At 46.2% G+C, this 24328-nt stretch overlaps 1 protein-coding gene across 2 annotated transcripts; it reads right to left on the bottom strand.

Moving 5' to 3' along the window:
• Positions 1–3467: 3467 nt before the first annotated feature.
• DRG1 (developmentally regulated GTP binding protein 1) lies at positions 3468–12206 on the bottom strand. 2 transcript variants are annotated; one of them, XM_032773722.2, is made up of 9 exons: positions 12077–12206; positions 11573–11696; positions 10449–10624; positions 9283–9352; positions 7974–8143; positions 7386–7516; positions 6989–7081; positions 4688–4810; positions 3468–3587 (listed from the first exon to the last, which is right to left on the bottom strand). In XM_032773722.2, exons 1-9 carry the CDS (start codon positions 12116–12118, stop codon positions 3488–3490), a joined length of 1029 nt encoding a protein of 342 aa, XP_032629613.1. In that variant the 5' UTR covers positions 12119–12206; the 3' UTR covers positions 3468–3487. The 2 variants fall into 2 exon arrangements, with proteins under 2 accessions (XP_032629613.1, XP_032629612.1); XM_032773721.2 differs by having other exon boundaries at positions 6989–7156.
• Positions 12207–24328: the final 12122 nt, after the last annotated feature.

A 24328-nucleotide genomic window follows, 5' to 3' on the forward strand; every position in this document is an offset into this window, starting at 1 on the left:
TGCGAGTGAACAAGATAAAGCTGATTTCTCTTCTTGCAGTTTCTCATGTCTCCCTCAAAGCACATTTCTCCTTGTCTTATGTAATGTGGGCTTTTACTTTAACTCTAGCTACACTGAATCTGCACAACTTGCTCCTTGTACAACAAATGGCTGATTCCTTGCGGTTTTTAATAGTTTAGTTTCTTGAAACTGTTTCAAAGATGAGACCTGGTGCAGTGATCCAAAAGGGTCGGTCCTTTAGTGTGCAGTCCAAGACTCTGCACACTGCTCCATATTTAAAGTAAATGCATCCTGTATTGGTTGTCATAGTGCTCACAGCAGAGTTGGCTCTGGTCCTCTTGTTTAGCTGCATTATTGTTTTAATTTGGATCTTCCAAAGTTAAAGGTCAACTTGAGCCTTTAACATTCTTAACCCTTCTTCAGACCCTCAATTTTGTACATTAGCCATAGCATGGAACAAGTTACTATAGCTATCTCCAGTTCTACTTGTGGAGGGGAGTCCCAGCACCCTGTCCCAATCTAGCATGCATCCATTGATGCAGTTACTGTGAAATCTGGCTGTTTTGAGGGGTGAGACTGTTCTGTGAGCCTACTGTGTATTTGTTTTTAATATGGCTTTTTTTAAAGCCTGGGCTGATTATTTTTTTCTGAACAGCTAGCATGTGTATTCCTTCCCTCTTTCTACTGCATAGTTCCTGTATTCTCTCACTTGGAGTCTAGTACTATTGTCCTACCTGCTTTTCAGATGTTGTACCCTTTATTTTAAAGATGAAAGCAAATTCCAAATTCTCACCAGGATTTACTCCTCCCTGAATGCAAAACCAGCAGCAGAAAATGACTTGACTGAACTATAAACAGCAACAAGTTCTAGGAAGTTTCAGATCAGTAGAGACTTTTGTGCAGAAAGAACAGGTGCATGTCCTTAACATTGAATCCATTGGGATCACCAGTATTTAGTATGAAGTCTCTCTCCCTGGTTAGTACTCATTCAACATCGATGTAAAACATACAATCACAGCTCATCTTTGTAGAACTTTTTAACTGACACTTCCCAATAGCATTCTGTAAATAAAGTCAATTCTACCAGCTTTGTCTCAACTGCTGTAACAGAACTGTCCTTCAGGTGACAGCTGTGCTGTTGCTGTGACTTGTTTAGTGCAATGCTATTCCATTGGTCTTTAAGCAAAAATTTTCTAAAGTGAGTAACTCTGTAGGTAATGGCTGTAAACCAGTGCCCTGACTTATAAGATTTCCAAATGTAGTAACTAGTTTATTTTTATCCTGTATTTGACTGCCTGGGGTTATGCTGTAAAAGTAAGTTCTGTGAAGATGTCCTCTGGCAATAGGATTAGTCTTTGTTCTGATCTGAATAGTGCAATGGTATAGGGACAGATATAAAAGGTGGGCTTACGTCAAGCTATGACTATAGCTTCAGCAAGTCAAGTGCCTCAACAAAGTCTTAATCAACTAGCTCCAGCAACCAGACACATAGTTCAGCCTTTCCAGCTGCCAACGCTGCGCTAGCAGATGCTCACTTAATATTTTTCCAAAACTGATCTGTTGCAAATTATCTATCCTATGAGGGGAAAGGCTAGCTGGAGCTATTGGGCCTCCTTGGGAATGGGGCCCCTGGCAGTTGCCCTGATTGATACTGCCAAATGTTAGTCCTGGCATTTATATGCAGAAAAACAGTTGTGGGACAAGTAGGGGTGTGGAGTTCTTATAGCATGGGAGGCACAGCTCAAAAGAGGTTAAACCCCAGTATAGAACACAGCAAGCTACTGAATCCTACAAAGCACCTTTAGTCTTTGACTAAAATGGTTGAACTGCTCCCATAGTACAGGGTAGTTTCCCCAGGACAGCTAGACTTTCCTAGTGAGGGGGAGAGAAGAATCAGAGAGAGGGGAACTTTAACTCTAGCTTAAGGCTTGCAAAGCAGGACAGTGGTGAAAGGATTGTAGGTACTACACCCCTTCTCTAGAGCAGTACAGTAAAATATTTCCTTGAATTAAAGCTTTTACATTTTACAAATGAGCAATCAGGAACTCTCCCCTACTTCCTTTCTGTGCATTTTTCAAGGAGGCTTTATTTCAGGAGGCTAGCAGCATTCACTGTAAACAACCTAATGCAATGGTAGTCTTACCCATCTCCCTGTATCTACTACTATTCTATGAATATTGAAGAGCCTAACAGACAAACTAGTAAAATCTCACATTGCATCTGGAATGTTTCTAGTCCTTATCTTAACCAGGACAAGAGCATACTGTAATGTCCTTCCATGCCATTGGCCTTTATGGTGAGGGGAACTTGTATAACTGCCAAATTATGAGGGAGAGTAGTTATCCCAAGTGACTCACCTAGATGACTGTCAGTGAAAGGATTCTACTACAGCCAGTAGCTTGCTTTTAGGTACACAAAGATAATGAAGGCAGGTGGAAGCTTTCATCTTATGTCTTGATGATCAAGCTCATGTACAAATTTAACAAACGCAATGCGGAGTGCTCCTTGGTTATAAAACTATAGCCAAGAGATGCATCACCACTGGTCATTCTTTAACTAGAATATGTTTGGCTGGCATAAGGTAAGTTCTAGGGTGCTTTTGCTTCTAGAAAGGTAGCACAGTAGCAGGTATGACAGACCAGCTGAGTGCTATATATCTACACTGCAAATGGATGATGACAGTGGATGGTAAAATTGAGTTATAGTTTTGTAAAAGGAAAACTCCCATGAACTTACTGCATTAGAGGACAGAAGTATTCCATTAACAAAAGCTGCTTTATTGATTTTTTTACACACACCATAACCTAGTGCTGGGCTCATGCTTAATCTTAGTAGCAAGTTGTAGATCTCCCTAGATAAACTAGTCATGTTTTACATCTGAAAGGAAAATTGACTTTCAGAAGAGACTCTGGTGTAATGTCAAGTAGCAGAATTTAGCTAAATTGAGAAACATTACAGGAGTATCTCTCCACCCTGTAATCCAACATTATCCATTCAATGCACCACCAGCAACCCTAAAGCCTATTCTGTTACTATGCAAGCAGAACTTAAGTGATGTCTACTTAAGAGTGAGTTTGTGCTCTTTAGTCAACAGAAAGTGAAATGTAGGTCAATAACCCTACCACATAGCATAATATTTAATGAGATGATAGCATAGGGTAACAGCCCTCAGCCTTCTGTATCACTGAACTACAGCCAGATAAGAGGAATCAGCTATTAACCAGAGCTGCAAGGCATAAAGCCTTAAATATTTAAGCAAACACACACCTTCTGTCAAGGCTGGTAGAATCAGGGCTTCCTACTCTGAAAGGAGGGCTTAAGAATTAAACATGCCTATAGTGATAGTGCCAAGGACATAAAGTAAGCAACTATTAAAAGTAATCTTCCCCCTCCACTTAACAAGGTCTGGTCTTCAGCACTCAAAGCTGAGCAGCAGGGAAGAAAGTGACATCACATCAGCCACCATGGCAAGTTAGCAGGAACAATTTTATTTCTTCACAATCTGAATGACATCCTCATCCTCAAGCGTGTGATCTTTGCCAACTTTCTGTGGATTGTGTTTAACAGATGAACCCCAGACCAGTGCACTGAAGGGGAGAGAAAAAAAGTTAATAACTTACAAGGCAAGGAAGTGCCATATAAGACCCTGCTTACTGTGACAGGCAGGTGCTAGTCTGTATATAGAAAAGGAAGCTTTATAAAAGTTACCTTTTGCCCACATACAGGTACCTGCTCATATGATCTTTGTCTCAACTCCAACTGAGGAACAGAAGCAGCCACAGCTACGATTAAGCAAGCAAAGCAAAACCATTCTTTGTACAGATATGTACTTTACTTATGCAGATTATGGTTATTTTCATGCTTTTAAACATATATAGTCCCAGAAGAGGATTTCACAAGCAAGCCAGAGACCAAATAGCAAAGAAACAGTGCTTCTACCACTCCTATTCTATGGTTAGACTGTGTTCCCTCTAATATTTCCCCCCCTGTGTGCAGAATGAATTGTTAAGTGCACCAATATGGAAGTGATGTGACACACATCACCTTCATAGTGGTGCACATAAAATTAAGGGGGTGGGGTCTCAGGAATGGGGCAGAGGGGTGGGGGAGGTGAGGGAACCAGCTGGGAGTGCAGGCTCTGGGGTGCTACAGCAGAGGGAGAGAGGACTCCCCCACCGCTCTCTCCCCACAGCAGCTTCTTGGCTGTGGGGGAGAGGCACCTCTCCCTGCCACAGCAACTCTGGAGGGGGGGCTGTGGGATAGGCACCTTACCCCTCCACACAGCAGGTCCAGGCCAGGACTGAGTGAGTACAGGCAAAGGGTCACCCCCATAGGCACCCACAGAGAAAAATTAGGAGGTGCTGCTCACCAGCACTCACTGGCAGCCAAGCTCCTTCTGCCTCCCCAGTGCCTCTCATCTGCCAGCAGCCCCACTTACCAACTCTTCCCCCTCCCTCCCACCCACTGTGAACAGCTGTTTTGTGGCATGTCAGAAGCTGCAGGGGAACCAGGGAAGATGCAGGGTGGGGAACGGGGGAAGAATAATCAAGCACTCCCCAGCTAGAGGGGAAGTTGGCACCAGGTTCCAGCTGAGTGGGTTCCCTGAGTGCCTGCATGGCAGGGGGAAACAAATGAGGGTTACTGCATTTCTGGCATATGGTAACCGTCTTTTGCAGACAGTACTTACTACTTAAATTCTTTAATGAGATTTTTGTGAATCTTCATACAAAAATCCTCCACTGTGGTCCTGGAGTCAGGAAGCACCACAGGAGAAGTGTAGTCTGGTAACTGTCCTTTAGGTTTGGTGTAGCTGCAATACAGAATGAGCAGTCAGTCAGTAACAAGCGCTACCTCCCTTCCCTCCCTCCCCCCCCCCATCCTTTTAACACAGCAGGGTCTCGTTTCCACACCACCCTAAAACACATCCTGAACAATTATTCTTGAGACTGTAGTGGGAGTCCTGTTTTAACTTTAAAAAAAAAAAAAAAATAAGTTATCTTTCACAGCATCTCTCTCATCTTCCTACAAGGAAGTAAGGCAGGGGTAGACAAACCTCCTGGCCTGAGGGCCACATCAGGGTTGTGCAACTGGATGGAGGGCCGGGTAGGGAAGGCTGTGCCTCCCTTAACAGCCTGGCCCCTGCCTCTATCTGCCCCCTCCCCACCTCCTGACTTCCCCTCTCAAAAACCCAAACCCATCCAACCCCCCTTGCTCCTTATCCACCCCCCCGCTCCCTGTCCCCTGACTGCCCCTACCCCTATCCACACCCCTGCCCCAGGGACTCCCACCCCCCATCCAACCACCCTCTGCTCATCCCCTGACCACCCCCTCCTGGGACCCTCTGCCCTTAACTGCCCGCTGGGATCCCACCCCCTTATCCAACCTCCCCTGCTCCCTGTCCCCTGACTGCTCTTCTGATCCCTATCCACATCCCCAGCCCGACAGGCCCCCCCAGGACTACCACACCCAACCTCCCTGTTTCCCATCCCCTAACTGCCCCCCAGAACTCCTGCCCCATCCAACCACCCCCTCCACCCTGACTGCCCCTCATGGCCCCCCACTCCCTTACAAGCAGCAGGAGCTCGCAACCGTGATACCTGGCCAGAGCCAACTGCGCTCCCCACACTGCCCAGCGGGAGTGGCAGGCCAGCATGTGGCTTGCCCGGCGGCGTGGCTCCGGGAGAGGGGCCAGGGACTAGGCTCCCCAGCCAGTAGCTCAAGGGCTGGGCAGGATAGTCCCGAGGGCTGCCGTAGTTTGCCCACCTCTGAAGTAAGGCAACACAGATCCCAACACTGAGTAAACAGCTCTCTTGTCTGTTATCCCAATCATACAGCAGACAAACTGCATGGCCTCTGATTTACATATCAAACAGATTTTTGATGACAACATTCTGTACCTGTGTCATAGCTTTCCTACTCAGATTTGAACCTTAGCGTTCATAACCTGAAAAGCTAGCATGAACCCCTCTAAGCTTAATTACCAGCTTAGATTTGATATCGCTGCCACCAGCCAAGAATTTCCAGTGTCTTGGCTCACTTTTGTCTCCCCAAAACCTTCCCTGGGGGACCCCAAGACTCAGAGGCTCTGAGTCTTACCACAAAGGGAAATAAACCATTCCCCCCACCTCTCTCCCACCCAGAATTTCCTCTCTGGGCTAACCTGAGAGTTACTGATGCAACCTCTTTACATCACAATACCAAGAAGCATGTCTCCTCTCTTCCACAAAGAGACAAACCCAAAGACAAGGAAACAGAAAAGATTCTATCTCTCTTCCTCCGTAGCTTCTTCCCGCCCTGGGACACTAGGAGAGTTAAACACAGAGAGCAGTTTTTCCCCTCCCCCCTGTCTTTCCTTTCTCCCACCAATTTCCTGATGGGTCAACTAGAAAAAAAAAATCAAAAGGTCTTAAAAAGCAAAACTTTTAATAAAAAAAGAAAGAAAGAATAGAATAACAGTTCTCTGTCACCTAGATGGTAAGATACAGGGTTTTCAACTTATAGAAAATGAATAAACAATAGAAAAGGGATAAACAGCCTTACCCAAAAACAATACAATTTAAAGTACTTATAGCCAAATACACATAAAGACTCCACCAGCCAGATACACAGATGCAAATACAGCAAAACAATTTAAAAGACTATACTTTTGCTAACTTTGTACTTACAACTGGGAAACAGAAGATTAGAAGGACTGGAAATAGACCCTCTCATAGCTGAGAGAGCACAGAACAGACAAAGACCCAAGACCAAGAAAAACCCACAAATTCCCTCCCTTAAGCTTTGAAAAATCCGGTTTCCTGATTGGTCCTCTTGTCAGGTGTTTGGTTCCCTTTCTTAACCCTTTACAGGTAAAGGGAACATTAACCCTTAGCTATCTGTTTATGACAACATGCTTGTAGGAAGCCATTCTACCTAAAATGGATGAATGAGGACTCCCAGCTAATCCTCTACCTAACTATGCAGAAAATCAGCAGCCATTAGAACTCACATTCGCACCAGCCTCAGGTAGTCCCAAATTCTCTCCAACAGATCATCAAAATTCCAGCGGTGGTGAGCAGAGATTGGTACACAGTGTGGCACCCTGTAAATTATATCCAGTTCTTCAATGGATATCTGGTCAATTTTATTCAATACATAAATACATGGGATATAAACTCTGCAGAGAGAAGGAAACAGGGTGACATGAGGATGTCAGCAACACCCAAAATTACTTCCTTCTACTCTCATAAGAAAAACCATCTGAGGGTGGGTATGAAACAAGGACTAGTGAAACTGCATCAATATCTTGGCTTGTACTGGAAATAGACTTTGTAGGATAGCATTTTTGTAATTTAAGTGTAGGCATGCTAATCATGCAGCAGGATTTCCATGCCCTGCCACAGTACCTGTTTCCTTCAACAACGTCGATTAGGTCATCAGCAGTGGCATCACTGCGCAGTGTGACATCAGCATTGTGAATTTTATACTCTGCCAAGATGCTCTTCACTGTTTCAGCATCTAGCTCACTCTGAGGGCACTGTATACATAGACACAATGTTAGATAGGGAATGGAGGTGTTTACATTCAGTCAGCTATTACAATACTACTGCTAGCACCTAGCACAAACTACATTCTGACCAGAAATAATTAATATATTGCACATCACTGGAGTGGATGCTTTTGGCATAGATGGCTTGGGGACAGTGGAGAGGAACCTCAATTCATGGCATTATCTTATTGATCCCGCTTGTCCCACTAATGGCTGTAGTAAGATGTTTTCAGAAGCAGCACTTCCATTCACTTAGTTATGACAAGTACTGCCTCCAGAAGGTCACTGCAGCAACAATGAGCACCCTCAATGCAGAAGGAAGACCATTTCCTAATCACAGAACCAGTGGTTCCAGATTCTCCATTCATGGCAGAAGCATCTTCCTAGAATCAAGCAGCTTTCTGAATCCCTCATCACAACAGCCTGTTGCAATTTCCATACTTACAGTAGCTGTGAGGTTGATGCCACCTTTATCTTTCTTCTTATAACCAATGTTGGGGGGCTTACTGTTCAGCCGTATTCCAAAGCCTTCCAGTTCATTCTCAATTATCTTTTTGTGTCCCAGTGGTTTCAGTACATCCAGAACAATCAGAATTAGGTTACAGGTTCGAGCAACTGAGGATCAGAAAATAAAGTTCCTCAAAAGGGTAAATTCACACACGCTTTCAAAAGCACAATACCGCTAGAAAAACCAAAAAAAGGCCATCAAAGTTGGTGACAAGATGAGATACCATCAGTGGGCTGAACCCTACCTACGTTGGTAGCAACTGCAATTTAGTTACCATCTGAATTTTGTTCAGAAGTCTACAAGAGCTAAAGTTTTAGTCTCAGTCTATTTCCTCATGTTTACATCACATAAAAAATGTCAAAATCTCTGAACTATAAGGTTAAGCTCAAAAGGGATCACTAGATCATCTACTCTGAACTTAAACCTACCTAGTTAATACCCTGGATAGCACACCAAGAGGCCAATGATTGAATGGCCCTGAAGAATCAAATTATCTTTTTACCTCTGAAAGTAATAACTGAAGTCAGTTGGGGAAGCAATGTGGGGACCATTTACTCCCACTATCCCAGCTGTACTTCTAGTTTAACAGAGGACTTCAGTCTTCAGTGTCACTAAACTGACATGTTAGGTGACCAATAAGTTATTTCATGGCTGAATTTAAGATGAGGCAGGTGTCATCTGATGAAGTCAGTGAAACCCATGGGAACCAATAAGGAATATGTCATGTCACATTTTTAAAGCATCACTATATTTTCTTGACCTATAATCTATTTGGTTTTTTGCTACCAGTTTAAGTGTTGGTCAAATAATGTCACCTAATGCAGTTGTTAGATTCTTCAGATCAGAGACTAAGTGGCTGAAATAATCCTGATGTCTATGTTTTGGTACCACAATAATAGACATAGGAATCAAGTGAGAAAGAAATTAAAAACAGCTTTGTTTAACATTAAGTTGTGTCTGCTTCTGAAGCATTGGTGTACTTCAGGGCAGAAACCATAGTGACACAAAGAACAATCAGGCAATCTAGTCATGCAAGTGGAAAATAGCTACACCTCCACTCTCTACAAATTACATAAATCCATCATAAAAGAAACCAATGCTTCCACGGCATTAGAAATACTGACAGCACATATCAGGATTTCCAGGGCCCAAAAAGCAACCACTCTGAAACCTGGCCTTTCCACCAGCATGAAAGATAATGGCTAAATTGGCGATTGACTGCTTCCTCCAGCCCTGCAACACTCACCTGCAATGACCTGCCGGCCTCTGCCTTTCCCATCTTTAGCTCCCTCAATAATTCCTGGGAGATCAAGCAGCTGTGTGTTTAGAAGAGAGGAAGGAAATCCATTATATATAGAATGTCTCTTCCCACAAAGGAACAAGACCTCCTCCCACTTCTAATATTTACTGAATCTATTGGTGAGCTCAATAGATGATGATAGACAATTATTTCCCCTTTGACAACTACACATAGCTTTCATAGATTCCAAGGCCAAAAGGGACTATTGAGGTCACCTAGTCTGACCTCCAGTGTAACACAGGCCCCATGACAATCCCTAGAGCATAGCTTTTAGAAAAAACAAACATTCAGTCTTGATTTAAATATTGTCAGTGATGGAGAATCCACCACAACCCTTGGTAAATTGTTCCAAAGGTTAATTACTTTCACTGTTAAAAATTTACACCTTATTTCCAGTCTGAATTTGTCTAGCTTCAACTTCCAGCCATTGGATCATGTTACACCTTTCTCTGATAGAATGAAGAGCCCATTTTCAAAAATTTGTTCTCCGAGTAGATATTTATACGCTTTCACCACTTAACCTTCTCTTTGCTAAACTACATAGATTGAGCTCCTTGAGTCTATCACTATACAGAATGTTTTTTAATCCTTTATTCATTCTTGTAGCTCTTCTCTGAGCACCTACAGTTTATCAACATTTTTGTTGAATTGTGGACACCAGAAATGGCTGCAGTGTTGCAGCAGCAGCAGCACCAGGGACAAACAAAGAGGTAAAAGAACCTCTATACTCCTACTTGAGATTTGTCCATCCAAGGATCACATTAGCTCTTTTGGCCACGGCATCACACTGGGAGCTCGTATTCAGCTGATTATCCACCACAACACCCAAAACTTTTATTCCCTTTCTGTATTGGTGGAATGAAACATGGTGATTTGTGTTATATGAAATGAGGAAGAATTCCCCTGCTGTAGGACTTTCCCTCTGAAGCACAGTAAGAAGTACTGACAACTGTTTAAAGTTAAAACTCAATAAAAAAGTTTGTTTTTAAACTTGTCTTCTCAAAACATTCCCACATACTACTTTACCTCTAACTTATTAACAGCAGACTAGATGGCTCAGCTACAAGCAGGGCCAAGCTACATATCCCTCCTTGTGAGCAAAATGTTCTCACCTGTATCTTTGCTCCTTTGTATCTAATGACTCCAGGCACAGTAGTCAGTGTGGTGAACTCATATGCTGCCACTTCAGAATACACACCAGCAAGGTTACTTAGCAGAGTAGATTTCCCCACTGAGGGGAAACCCACAAACCCAATTCGGGCATCACCAGTCTTTGCAACATCAAAACCTACAATATAAACAAAAATTAACAAGAAAGTTCAAAGGGCCTCTGATTTTGGAGAAAGCCCATTAGTATGACATATACTTTCCAACAGGAGGAAGTGTAGTCCATGTACCTTTACTATAGAGGCACACCCTACAGGCTACTCAGATGAATACGGAGTATTGATTATCAGATGTACCTAACATGGACTACACTTTCACATTTAAAAATTAGGGCTACTGCAAGGTGCTCCTTTAATTGCCACTCTCAGGTTTCTGCTAATGCAGCCATTTCACTAAATCCTAAATAAATCTACATAACAAATACCTAGAGATTAAAGCAATTTCCTTCTGAGGTTCTGTATCTAACAAAGAAAAAAAATACAGTCTCAGAATACTGGTGACAGCTACAGTGGGGAACCTCTCCTCCCCCCCCGCCCCCCCCCCACACTTTGCAACAGCACCACACTACAATTTTAGTAGTTAGCTAGACTGGATCCAGTGAGTCTCTCCACCGGAAATGGGGACAACCCTCCCAGTTGCTGTGTAAACATACCCTAGAACAGGCGTCGCAACCTTTCAGAAGTGGTGTGCCAAGTCCTCATTTATTCACTCCGATTTAAGGTTTCACGTTTTAACATTTTTAGAAGGTCTCTTTCTACAAGTCTATAACATTTAACTAAACTATTGTTGTATGTAAAGTAAATAAGGTTTTTTAAATATTTGAGAAGCTTCATTTAAAATTAAAATGCAGAGTCCCCTGGACCAGTGGCCAGGACCCAGGCGATGTGAGTGTCACTGAAAATCAGCTCGCGTGCCACAGGTTGCCTACCCCTGCCCTAGGAAAAAGTTAGGGCATCCAAACGTCAACAGACACCCCTTTCGTTCAACTACCGCCACACACTGCCCCGGAAGCGGGAAGTGACATCTCTGGAGAGGTGTGCTAGTGCGGTGCTCCCCAGGGGTTACCCACCTTCCCCGGGGCCGCCGCCGCCGCCTCCTTTCGGGGTGATGAGCTCCCGCCGCAGCTTGGCCAGGCGAGCCTTCAGCAGCCCCAAGTGGTGCGCCGTTGCCTTGTTCTTCTGCGTCCGGGCCATCTGCACAAGGCGACACCGCAACGCTACTGACCACCGGGCGGGCAGCCAGGGAGACGCAAGGGCTCGGGTGGCCCAGCCGCGCGGCACCTTCTGCCCGAGGAGCCCCCAGCCGCCCGAGTAGGCCGGAGAACCCAGGAGTCCTGATCCCCCATCAGCAGGCTGCGGGGCGTCACCCTGGCGCGGAGCCCGGCCTCCCGCAGAGCTCGCCCGCCGCGCAGGGAGCGCCATGGCCGCCACACGACCGCCTGGGACCGGGAAGGGGCAGCAGCCGGGCGCAGCGCCCTGCAGGCCGGGGGACCCACAGCTGGCCTGGCCGGCAGGCGGCAACTCGGCTCTCCCGCCCAGCCCGTCAGCGGGGGCCCTCCCGGGGGCGTGTTTACCTCAGCCTCGATCTCCGCGATCTTGGCCAACGTCCCGCTCATGGTGGCGACGATCCCCGCCCGCTCGACGACCAGCTACCCCGACCCGGCTCCCCTGAGCCAGCAGTGCGCAGGCGCAACGCTTCGCAGGAGCCTGCCAGCACTCGCGAGATTCTACCGGCTTCCCACTACGTGCTAAGGAACCGGCCACCTACTCAAGATAGCCCCGCCCACTCACGAGCCAAGGCCACGCCCACAGATCCACCCACTCTGGCACATCACTCCGCCTCTCCCCAAAGCCACCACTTCCAGAAGAGAGCCCCGCCCGCACACGAAACTGCGCCCTAACCCCGCCCCCTTAGAAAACTCCGCCTCTCCAACCCAAGGAGGACGAGCCTCAATGTCACAGAGCTAGTGGATCTGCGGCCTGAGCGCCATAGCGCCCCCTAGGAGCCAGTACCGCCCTCTGCGCCGCGCACCCTCCCTAGTCCCGAGGCCTCACCTAACTCTCAGTGTGGTTAGAGTGGGCCACACTGGAGATGTCCAGTCAGAACACTGGAGGGCGGCTACCCCACTTGTTCCCACCTTGGCTCAGTCCCCAACCTCCTCCTAGGTGCCTTTGCTTGGCAACCTGCACAAGGAGGGGGGAATGGAAACAAGCCAGGCTACAAGCAGCTCTAGTTGCTTCAGAGATATTAAGAGAAAATAAAACATGTTCAAGGCTTTCCTCTTCCCTACCAACTAGGCCTGGCTGGAAAGAGGCTGGGGAATCATGGTTGCCCATTGCAAGGCAGCTGATGCACCAGGGACTTCCCAGTATAACTAAAAGCATAGACCGCTACAGCTTGAGCTAAAACTCTAGCTGAGGAGACTGTAACAACTCATGCCCTCTGCAGATTACAGGCCTGGTGGGTTACACAACATTCAATCAGGAGTCATGTGCCAGAAAATTATGAGTCTGGAGGAAAACATACTCCTATTTCTATCATGGCTGTTGTTTGTATTACCAGAGTACCTAGGGAGCTTAGTCAAGACTGGGACCCCACTCTTAGTTCTTCCTCCAGCTGCAATTCCAAGGCAGTAAAACTGTGACAATTTGTATGAGGGAGATTTCAAGGATGGATAAGAGAGATTTTAAATGTCTCACTGAAGCACACAGCAAAATATTTCTTCATAAAAAGTTAATAGCTATAAAACAACAAAAGGAAGACATCTCCCTCCATATGAGCGACATGGTAGATCTGTAAATCTTAACAGTAAGCAAAAAGGTGGAGCAGTGCAGGCTCTATGGGCCCTAAAAAAAAGCGTTCTTGGCTGTATAACCCTCCTCAGTTTACCAAATGAAGCAAAGCAAATTCTCCACGGAAAACGGGAGCTTGGATCTGAGAAATCCCCTTCACAGTTCAAGGTAAGAGAGCAGGGCAACTGTTGCTAATATGTATATAAAACAGATCAGGTTGGGTAAATGGTGGCTGCTTGGTGGAAGGAAAAGTTACTAGCCCTTGAAGGGGAAACTCCTAACTATAGATACTTGTTTAATTTATTATATATTGAAAAATTTGTTTCTTAAGCAGTCCAAGGAACTGAGGGCTTTACAAAGAGGGGTTATACTAGGTCTTAAAATAAATATAAAGTACTACCTAAAAGAGGATTCCCACCCACCACTTGCCTAATAAGTATGTTCTGTGGTTCTTGTGGAGAGGTCCGTGGGCCTCTGATATACCACAAGGACTTAGTGCTACACAAAAACAATCCAAACCTTGGGGTGTCTCCCCACAACTCTGATCACATAATACTTCCTGTCCTGTTTACCAAAAAAAAGTCAATAACCATCCTGAAAACATAATTACTGAGACAAACATAGGGTGACCAGACATTAAGAGGAAAATATCGGGACCGCCGCGGGGGGGGGAGCTTTTTGGTTTTTTACACTCACCTGTCTGGGAGTTCAGCGGCAATTTGGCAGAGAGCCCTTCAGTCGCAGACGGTCTTCAACGGTATTTCAGTGACGGGTAATAAATCTTGCCACCAAAGACAGAAGCACCCGCCGCTGAAATACCGCCAAAGATTGTCCACGACTGAAGGACTCTCCACCAAATTGCCACCAAAGACCAAGAAACAAAATATCAGGACAAATGACGTCCTGACCATACTCTGGTCAGGATGCAGGACAAACTCCTCAAAATTGGGACAGTCCCAATTTTATCAGGATATCTGGTCACCCTAGCATAATATAACAACCAACCCTCAGGACCAAAGAATTCCTAGTTCCGTTACTGGTGTAAAACATACATGTATAGGTCCCTGTCCAGTTGGTTCAAAACTGAAGTGCACATAATATATCTAGCTAAAAACTCACCCCTTCCTAGGTTTTGGTTTAATTAACAAAGATACTAACACTAACAATAGATCTCTGTTTAAGCTTGGTCCTCAGGCTTAGTTGCTCCTAGGGTTCCTACCTCAAAACTGCTTAGCCCAGACCCTCAGAAAGTCTCTCATCTCTCTTATGTCCACGAGAAATAAGGAGCTACCAGCCTCTGAGCTGGCAGAACCCTCCTAAGCCTTTCCCAACAGGATCAACATCTCCTAACAGTAACAGAGCATGGTGTTTCAGGCAAGCACCACCAACCTACAACTTAATCTTTTACAGTGCAGCAAGGCTTATTCAAAGCCTGACTGATAACGGTTATACATGGAGTAATATTTTTTTCTCTTTAGTGTGAAGCCCCCCCAACAGGAAATATATTTGAATAATTAAATCCAAAGAAGTGACTGGACAACTGTGTGACATGGAAATGGACACGGGTAAGAATGGCAGTTAGATGATGGGGACATCTCAGAAAGTGACTGTTAGAGAAGTAAATAGTTGGGAATGGACAACTGGAGGCACAGTTGGTATTAGGCCCTTGAGCATGATTGCTAGAACTGGCCAACTGGAACAGAGCAGTCAACAATTCAGAGGATACTATTAGAGCACAGAGACAACAGAAGGGGGCTTTTGAAAAAGTGAGAGACTGGGAACAGGCAGGGTGGAATGTTAACAGAAAGCTGGATATAGTATCAGGAGCACAAAATTAGGGGTGTGAGGAAAGAAAAAGAGAGAGAAGAAACCAATAGAACCTGGGAGAAAATGAGGAGAGAAAGAGTCAGAAAGACACTGAAAAATCCACCTGAAAGTCTGACTGAGACCCATATTATCTCCCTGCACTGAGGATGTGAGTTGCTGCTTTGCCTGCCTCTCTTCTTTTGTTGTTTTTAGTAGAAAAACAAAACTTTTTTTTGATGATAAAATTCTGTTCCCTAAGCCAGTTACTTTTGATTAATGTAAATGGGTTCAGGGTGATATCCCCACTACTGAGGTAATTATGTAACATGATCAACCTCTCAACTCGCCCAGTGCCTAAACATGGGAGACAATTAGGGATGAAGAACCAAAATGGGAAACAAAAAATAAACAACTATCTTTAAGATGAGTAGAAATCGGACAGTGTAAATAAACTGTCCAAAAATGTTGTTTGCAATGTTTTTGTAGCACTGTTGGTCCCAGGATACGAAAGAGACAAGATGAGGGATAACTTTTACTCGACCAACTTCAGCTGGTGTAAGGGAAATCTTTCAAGCTCCATAGAGTTGTTCTTCAGCTATAGAGAGTTAACCAGAGTTCAGAACTAAATACAAGGTGGGACAGATTGATCCCCTTATGCTTAACAATGTCTCTTCCACACACAGAAGTTGGTCCAATAAAATATATTACCTTGTCCACCGTGTCTCTCTCATTGTGTACAATCTCAACTTCTCTAATCAAACTTTATCAATAATATAGACTAATGAAAACAAGATATCACAAGATGGTGCAGGTGGGGAGCAAAATTGTATCTGAAATAACAGATGTCCCTCTATCAAACAGCTGACAGGTATTACACGGTGTGGTTTCAGTCAAGACTGCTAGAATAAGAAACTGCAAGACATATAACCACATGATCAGTTACACAACTACAGACCATAAGGGTCATAAAAGAAAAAATCAGAGCTGGAATTTAGAAGATCTGTTTTCTCTTCTCAACTCTACCATTCACTCTCTGTGTGATTTTTGGGCAAGTCACTTCCCCATCTGTGCCTCAGTTTCACTTGCTGTACAACAAGAATAATGCTTACTTGCCCTACAACAGTATTGAGACTTAATTTATGAATGCCTGTATGGGTCTTTAGCTCCTCAGATGTAAGTTATTCAGATACCACAGCAATGAGTAGGATAGCACAGAAAGGTGATATGTATTATATGCACACAAGTTTTACCAAATCTCCTATTCTAAACAATCTTATTCTTAATAGGCCAGATCCCAAGGTCATTACTCAGGTAAAACTTTTACAGAAGCCAATTGAAATTTTTTAGTAAATTAAGTAAGGATCTTAGGATTTGGGGTGACTGGTGTAAAATGCAATTATGATTGTACGATTATAAGAGTAATAATCATGTCAATGTCTGTAGTCTCTGCCTTATTTATAGTCAATGCAAAACTTATTTTTAAAGGAGCATTTTTTGTTAACTAATTTCTTCAGGTATATGACTGTTTTCTATAACTGTAAAGGCAAACCCTTAATGAAAAAGTAGTTTATTCACAGTGCTGAAAAATACTCCCTTTAACACAAGGACCACTCTGGAAGCTCACAATGCAGTGTTACAGGGTTCTGTAGTGAACCTAACAACTTAGGTAAGTCCTGCGGCACAAGGCCAAAAGTTGTCAGCCTGCTCAGCACCATAAGAAATGAAGGTGTGCCACTGTAGTTACATACGTCATGTCTCTTATTTGTCATTTCTCTTATTGAGTCTAATCCTTCATGCCAATTACACTCAGTTAATGACTGATACATTTTCCTACTCAGAAGAGCAGATAATCTTCATGTCTTGACTAGTTAATCTGTAAATGTCAGACATTAAGCACTGTTGCCTACTTAAATTACTATCTAACACATTTTATGAAATGGAGATCTATCTAAAGGCAGCTTGTTTGCCTAGGGATGCCCAATTTTTGGTGTGTTCAGCACTTAGACACTGGATTTGGAGTCAGAACACCTAGATTATATTCTAGGGTGACCAGGTGTCCTTGACTGTCTGGTTGGCACCACCGTGTAAAGAAGCTGGCAGGCTCTCTGATAGCCTGCATGCCGTGCTGTTCCCAGGATGCAGCCAGCATGTCCCCACTCTGGATCCTATGCGTAGGGGCAGCCAGTGGGCTCGGCACGCTACTCCCGCCCCAAGGGCCACACTCACAGCTCCTCTTGGCCAGGAACTGCAGCCAGTGGGAACTGCGCAGGCAGTGCCTGCAGATGGGTCAGCACGCAGAGCTGCCTGGCCGCACAGGAGCTGAAGTGGGGACATGCTGCTGCTTCCGGTAAGTGCCACATGCAGCCTGCCCCCTTCCCAGCGCCCACCCCAACCCTGATCCCTCTCCCACTCTCTGAACCCCCCAGCCCCACCCCCAATTCTGCACCCCCAGTCAGAGCCCTCACACCCTGCCTGCATCCCAACCTCTCAGCCCCAGCCCAGAGCCCCCTCCCGCCCTCCAAACCCCTCGATCCCAGCCCGCAGCACCCTCCTGCATTCCAAACCCCTCATCCCCAGACCTACTCTAGAGCTTGAACCCCCAGCTGGAGCCTTCACTCTCCCAGCACGCCTCAACCCCCTGTCCCAGCCTGATCCCTCTCCCACCCTCCAAACCCCTCAGTCCCAGGCTGGAGCACCCTCCTACACTCCAAACCCCTCATCTCCAGCCCCACCCCAGTCTGCACCCACAGCCAGAGCCCTCACACACCCCCGTGCCCCAGGCCTCAGCCCAGAGCCCTGTCCTGCATCCCAAATCCGTCATCCCCACATCACAGCTTGTACCCCCAGCTGGAGCCCTCACTCCCCTCCACACCTCAACCCCCTCCCGCACCCTGAACCTAGGGTGACCAGATGGCCCAATTTTTTAGGGACAATCCTGATATTCAGGGGTCTTTCTTATATAGGCATCTATTACCCCCCACCCCCATCCGAATTTTTCACACTTGCTATCTGGTCACCCTACCTGAACCCCTCATTTCTGGCCCAACCCCAGAACCCACATCCCCAGCCCAGAGCCTGTACCTCCTCCCACACCTCAACCCCCTTCCTTTTCCTGGAGTCCCTTCCCATACTTCAAACCCCTTGGCTTCACCCAACAGCCCGCAGCCCCCTCCTGTACCCCAAACCCCTCATCCCTGGCCCCACCCCAAAGCCCACACCCCCAGTCCTCGCCCCCGTTCGCATCCCAAATCACTGCCTCAGCCTGAAGACCCCTCCCACACTCTGAATGCCTAATTCCTGGCCCCACCCCAGAGCCCGCACCTCCAGCCGGAGCCCTCACCCCAGCCCCCGAGCCATCCCAGTTAAAATGAGCAAATGAGTGAGGGTTGGGAGAGTGAGCGATGGGGTGGGGATGGAGTGAGCAGGGGCAAGGCCTCAGTGGAGGGGCAGAGCAGGGCAAGGGTGTTCGGTTTTGTGCAAGTAGAAAATTGACAATCCTGTTATATTCCCATCTCTGCTACAGGCCTCCTGATTTTAAATCTGGTCACTCTTGGACTGGATGGAGTGATCAGATTTAAAAACTAGTTTCATCCACACAGGTAACTGGAGATAGAACCTTTCAGCTCTAGACTGTTTGGAAACACAGCAAGGAGGGATAAAGTGAGGAAAGAAGGGAGGACGGAACACAGGGAGAAAGAAAGGGTTTGTATCTAAGATGGACGCTCATGGCCATGTCGGATCAGCTTTTTGGGCATTTGAGAATAAAAAGGTTTTGAAATCAATGCTCTAGTGCAGCAGTTCTCAAACTTTAGCAACCCAAGGAAGGGCCTCCATTTTGATTTTAAAATTTCTGGGGACCCAACCCCCCTCAGCCCTTGCCCCACCCTCTTTTCCAAGGCCCCACTGTGTCTCACCCCCTTCCCCGAGGGCCACCCACCTGTTCACTCCATGGTATAGCCACAGTTACTTCTGTGCTGTTGCGGGTGGGGTGCTGCCTTCAGAGCTGGGCATCCACCCAACAGCCGCCACTCTCTGGCTGCCCAGTTCTGAAGGGAGCGCAAAAGTAAAGGTGGCAATACTGCAACCCCCCTAAAATAACCTTGCGACCCCCTGCAGGGCTGGTGCAACCATTTAGGCAAACTAGGTGGCCGCCTAGGGCACCTAGTGGTTGGCGCCTAAAAGCCCGCTCAGGTAAGGAGGTGGAGTGGAGGTGAGCTGGGACGGGGGGGAGGCAAGGGGAGGGCCGCCTGCAGTACGGGGGGGGGCACACAGGGGAACCGCTCCCCATCCCAGCTCAATTCCACTCTATCTCCTCTGCTGAGCACACAGCCCCCACCCTAAGTCTCCTTCAATCAGCACCATAAGCCAGGGAGGGGAGGACAATTAGAGCAGCACCAGCATGCTCAGTGGAGGAGAGCTGGGGCAGGCTCCCCGGGTGGGGTTAGCTGCTGTAGTGGGCAGTGTTAACTTCCTCGGGTGGGCAGGGCAGGTGAGCATGGTTAGCTGCCACGGGGAGACGGTAGGCGGGGTTAGCTGGAGGCAGGTGGTGCAAGGTGAAGTTTCGCCTAGGGCGTGAAACTTCCTTGCACCGGCCCTGCCCCACTGCATCTCCTTTTTGGGTCAGGATCCCCAATTTGAGAAACGCTGGTTTCCCCCATTAAGTCTGTATAGTAGAGGGTAAAGGCACAAATACTTACTATATAGTTCTGTGAAACAGAATTTAAAAGTAAACAAGTCATATGACTACTCATTATTATACATTACTCAATTGTCTGTGAGGGATTACTCCGCTAACATGTTGTAATCCATGTGGAACAATGTCCAACTAACTAGTTTAAAGATTATCATAACTGAACCAACACCACAAGGTGCAGAGCATCCTCAAAAGCCATGAGAGTTGAGGATGCTCAACTCTTTGAGAGGATTAAGTCCTCAGTTACCCAGCAGGACCCAATTCTACTCACCTTATTTAAATTAGTGGGTCCCATTGATTTTAATGGGTATACTTGTGTGAGTAAAGTGACCAGGAACTGGGTCACTGTGACATGTGCTGCGTACAGTACATCCATGTACTAAGACTATGTTTATTATTAAAAAGCTAATAAAACTCCTCTGTGCTACTATTCAAATAGAGGATATAGTGCTTGAGTGGGGACTGGGCACCCGAAGAGAAAAAATAATAAAAAAAGATGTGGGGAGTGGGAACAACACAGGAGCAGGAAGAGAGCAACAGAGGAAAGTTGGATAAAGTGGATGAGAAGAATTTTTTCTGCTGAGAAAAAGATATTGAACAAAAATAAATAACATAATTGAGAGAGAGAGATTTAGAGAGAACATGACAGAGAAAGAAAATGGACTGAGAGAGCAACCTGGAAAAGCAAGTGAACTCCCTCCACTGAAGGTGGGTGTGAATCCTTTAAATCTAAAACTAGTTATTTGTACTCCAGTTAGTACATTATCACCAAGCCGGTAATTTGCTGGTTCTGATGTGAGAGTAAACAAGTTACAGGGCGATAACACTTCTAATAAGGTACTTACACAATGTGGTGTGGGGAGGTAGATTGCAGCAACCACTTCAAGAATAAAGAACTCAGTCTTCCAAGTCTCAGGCCAATCATGAACAACTTGTCTTAAATATAAATGTTAATAAATTGAGTTAAATTATGTCAAACATGCCTTATTCAACAGCTAATTTGATACCTAGCATCTAATAGTACATATCACATCTCCAATGAAGTATCCTGAAATATATTTAACCTTCCATTGTTGATACTATAAATCTGTCATGTCCGGACACTGTAGTCTCACGTGAACTCTTACAAATATTACAAATATATAGAAAGAAATGTAAATGGGTCAAGTATCTATTCTACTGTGAGTGGCTAATCCTTTTGAGTAAAAGCATATTTATCTAATAAATATTAAGTGCAAAGCTAACAAAAAGAATATATGTAGCATTTGTTAACTGATTTAAGTAGCAATCATCTATACATAGCAATATTCCTCTTCCCCCCCTTCTCCCTCTGAATCTTCAGTCTCTGGGCTTATTCTTGTTTAAACAGCAAGAAAGCAGCTTTCTGGGTGATATGCCTTTAATAAAGGGAATAAAATATTGAATTCAGAAAGCTCCAAGACAGTTGGGAAATGGCAGTTGATCAGATGGAGGATGGGAGGGAGGGGACTATAAGCTAGGGAGGGGAGGGTTGATGGCTTGTGACTGTGTATGTTCAGGACAGAACAAGCTTGGGATAAAGTTGACTTGAGTAGCAATTAAGTGATCACAGTTAAATAGAGATAGAACATGTATGTATTTTAAATCCATATTAGCATTAAGAATAAACGGCTTTACATTTTACATTAGGGTATTTATGAGTGGTGCTTTAACAGCTGGAGAGACCATAAATATATGAAGGCCAAGGTATTAGGAGTGATAGGATGAAAATAAAATAGATTAGATCCCAGCCTTAACACTGCAAGAGTAACCTCTGTCATGTAAAAGAGGTGAAGATGTCAGTTAAATTGCTGTGCTGCTCTTGGGACTGCAGTAGTCTGTAGGTGATGATCTTTAACAGGCACAATACATTAATTAGAATATGAGTATGAAGAATGCTAATCCAGTGCACTATTTCATGTAAAGAATGGCTGGCTTCACTTTCCACAAACACCACCACTTTGGTGTTGAATATTTAACTTTCCGTACAAATAGCAGGAAGCATGTTTTGGATAATGCCTCTTTGCCGGAAGAGATAGAATGTTGGAACTAGAAGGTTCCATGGGAGTTGGAGAAAGGTCTTCTGAAGAAAGTGGAGCGTCTGCAGCAGGAATTCAGTTCCCCTCCCCCTTAAAGATTAGAGACAAAGAAAAGGCAGGGGGGAACCGTAAATAGGAAGCTGGGTGAGAAGAACAGTGTCAGTGAATATGGAGCTGAATAAAGCAAAAAGCAAAATAAACCAACAGAGGAAAAGACAAGAACTGACTAAAACTCACCAGAAAAGAGAAAAGATTCCTGATGATCTCTTTGCACTATGTATGTGAAGCCTGTGAATTGTTGCCTGACATGTATGCTTAAATATGATTTTTTTTTTCCTCACTATATTGAGTACTCTTGTTTCTGTGACAGGCAAACAGATCTGGAGAACAATACTACTAGCATGTAGTATCTATGCAACTTGAGTATTTAAAGTGGATTTATCATAGTTGCAATCCAAACAGATCACCTAACTGATGGGTGTATATGTAATATACACAAACCTTGATCCAGTGGTAAAAAGCTACACTGGCAATACTCTGCCTTCAGTGTAGACAAGCAACTCCCACTGACAGCAACAGAAATACAGCACAGGGATTGAGGGCACTATATGGCCTTAAGTGTTATTATAATAACTCTGTTTTGGAAGCTGGAAGCTTGGTGTGCTAATTTGCACATCAATACCCAGAATGCTCTTTCAGCTCCACCACTATTTTATACATGTGCTCTGGTCTGAGCTCTGGGGGAAAAACCTGAAAGTCTGGGATGTTCTTCTGCACACAAAATTCCATATTTTCTCTAGTATAACATTTTAAGTGAAGAAACCATATTTATTAATTGATCTGGGAGTTTTTTTAATACCATATCTAATTTAATTTCACAAGTGTAGAAGAGTACACTTGAAGCCTGTGACTTTTTAAATACTTTCTTAGAACAAAATGTGAACTTCGCAGTGGAAGTAGGGGGACCATGTGCAAAAACAAACTGCTGTGGCTTCCCACACCAAGACCGACCGAACACGTCAAATTTCATCTAGAATTGAATTATTGTGAGGCCATTAAAATAGGAGTTTATGATGGAAAAACCCTGAGGGCACAAGGAAGCCAGTCCAGAGAAAGCCCCTTATTAAATCAAAGTAGTGAGAAGCTTGGCATGCTTTGCTCAGGGCCTGAGGAACCCAGCCTCACTGTGGAGGGAGCCTTGAATGGACCGGTCTTGGGGGTTGTTCAGCTCCACGATCCCAAGGCTCAGCACAAAGCTAAGCCGGGCAGTCCAGGTTTCCCCAACATGGAGGGACGCGGGGTTGTGTAATCGGCTGACTCGTGCAGCTCCCCCACCCCCCAGGGCAGCGCTTCCCCAATTCCTTTCAGGAGGGATTTTGTCCTGGATTGGGAGCGAACTCCCGTGCTCCTTTTCTCTCCCCCCCTTGTGCCCAGCTTTCTTGCCCACACGAAGAAGGGGGTGCAGTGAAGGTCTAAGTGCGTGGGGTGTATGGGGGGGGTGTTTTCTCTGCAGCCCCTGGTCCCTTTAGGATCAGCTTTCCTCAGGAGTGGGGAGAATAGGTGGGGGCCGCTCTGCAGCGAGTCCAGGAGGGACGGTTTGCGCATGCTGCCCCCCCGCCCCTCCTCCTCTCTTTTGCGGGCGGGGTGGTTGGGGGGGGTCGAGCTGCAGCCTGGTTGTTTGGGGGAGGGGGTGAGTGCAGCCCCTTTCCCCCCATATGCTTCGGGCGGGGGCCTTGGTCCTGGCTCGGCATTGGAGGATCTGTGCTGGGGAGGGGGGAGACTGCAGCCCCCAGCCCCCGCGGGCGGGGGTGGGGGCTGGCCTGCCGGCTCTGGCTGCTCTTGCATTGGCGGATGCAGGGAGGGAGGGGGCAAGAAGCGGGGGAGCTGTCCAGGGGGGAGTGGCGAGTGGCTGAGGACGCGGTTTCTCTATGGTAATACAGGGTGGGGGCGATTAGAAACCAAGAGAAGGAAAGTTCCGATCTGCTCCTTGGTTGCGTCTTGGTCGCGAGTCAAGCTCGGGCCGGGGGCAAGGCCCGGCACTACGTGGCCGGCTATGTCTATGAGTGTGCGAGCAGCAGCTGGGGGCCCGCGTGGATTTTTCGGGGGGGCGGTATCGCCCCCCTACCTTCTCTTCCCCGTCACGCGGGTGAAAGTGCATAGACGGAAGTGCATGCCGCTGCAAATCTTTCTCGCTCAACACACAGGAACGACGGAGCCGGTCACCCGGAGCCCTTCCCGATCCTGCCCGCTGGCAGTTGGCGCGCCCTGCGCGCTGCGCCTCCGCGCTCCTTGGCGGCCGGGCCTCGGCGGAGCTCGGTCGCCGGGGTTCACTGCTCTGCAGCTCCAGCTCTGATGCTTGCGCGCGCGCCCCCTCCGCCGCCTCAGCTCCTTTTGTTTCGCTCCCCCCAGCTTCATCCTCCGCCTTGCAGGCAGCTCGCGCCGCGCCGTCGGAGTCCTGGACAGCCGCGCGGGGGGAG

The sequence above is a fragment of the Chelonoidis abingdonii genome, chromosome 22, assembly GCF_003597395.2.
Source record: "Chelonoidis abingdonii isolate Lonesome George chromosome 22, CheloAbing_2.0, whole genome shotgun sequence".
NCBI lineage: Eukaryota > Metazoa > Chordata > Testudines > Testudinidae > Chelonoidis > Chelonoidis abingdonii.

What these genes read in the sequence shown, in the direction of transcription:
- DRG1 (XM_032773721.2), bottom strand. Translation starts at nt 12,118, where the DNA reads ATGAGCGGGACGTTGGCCAAGATCGCGGAGATCGAGGCTGAG. An exon ending in ACAAAGGAGCAAAGATACAG is followed by an intron (nt 9,353 to 10,448) that starts GTGAGAACATTT and finishes CTAAACACACAG; the next exon opens with CTGCTTGATCTCCCAGGAAT. An exon ending in AGGCCGGCAGGTCATTGCAG is followed by an intron (nt 8,144 to 9,282) that starts GTGAGTGTTGCA and finishes TCTGATCCTCAG; the next exon opens with TTGCTCGAACCTGTAACCTA.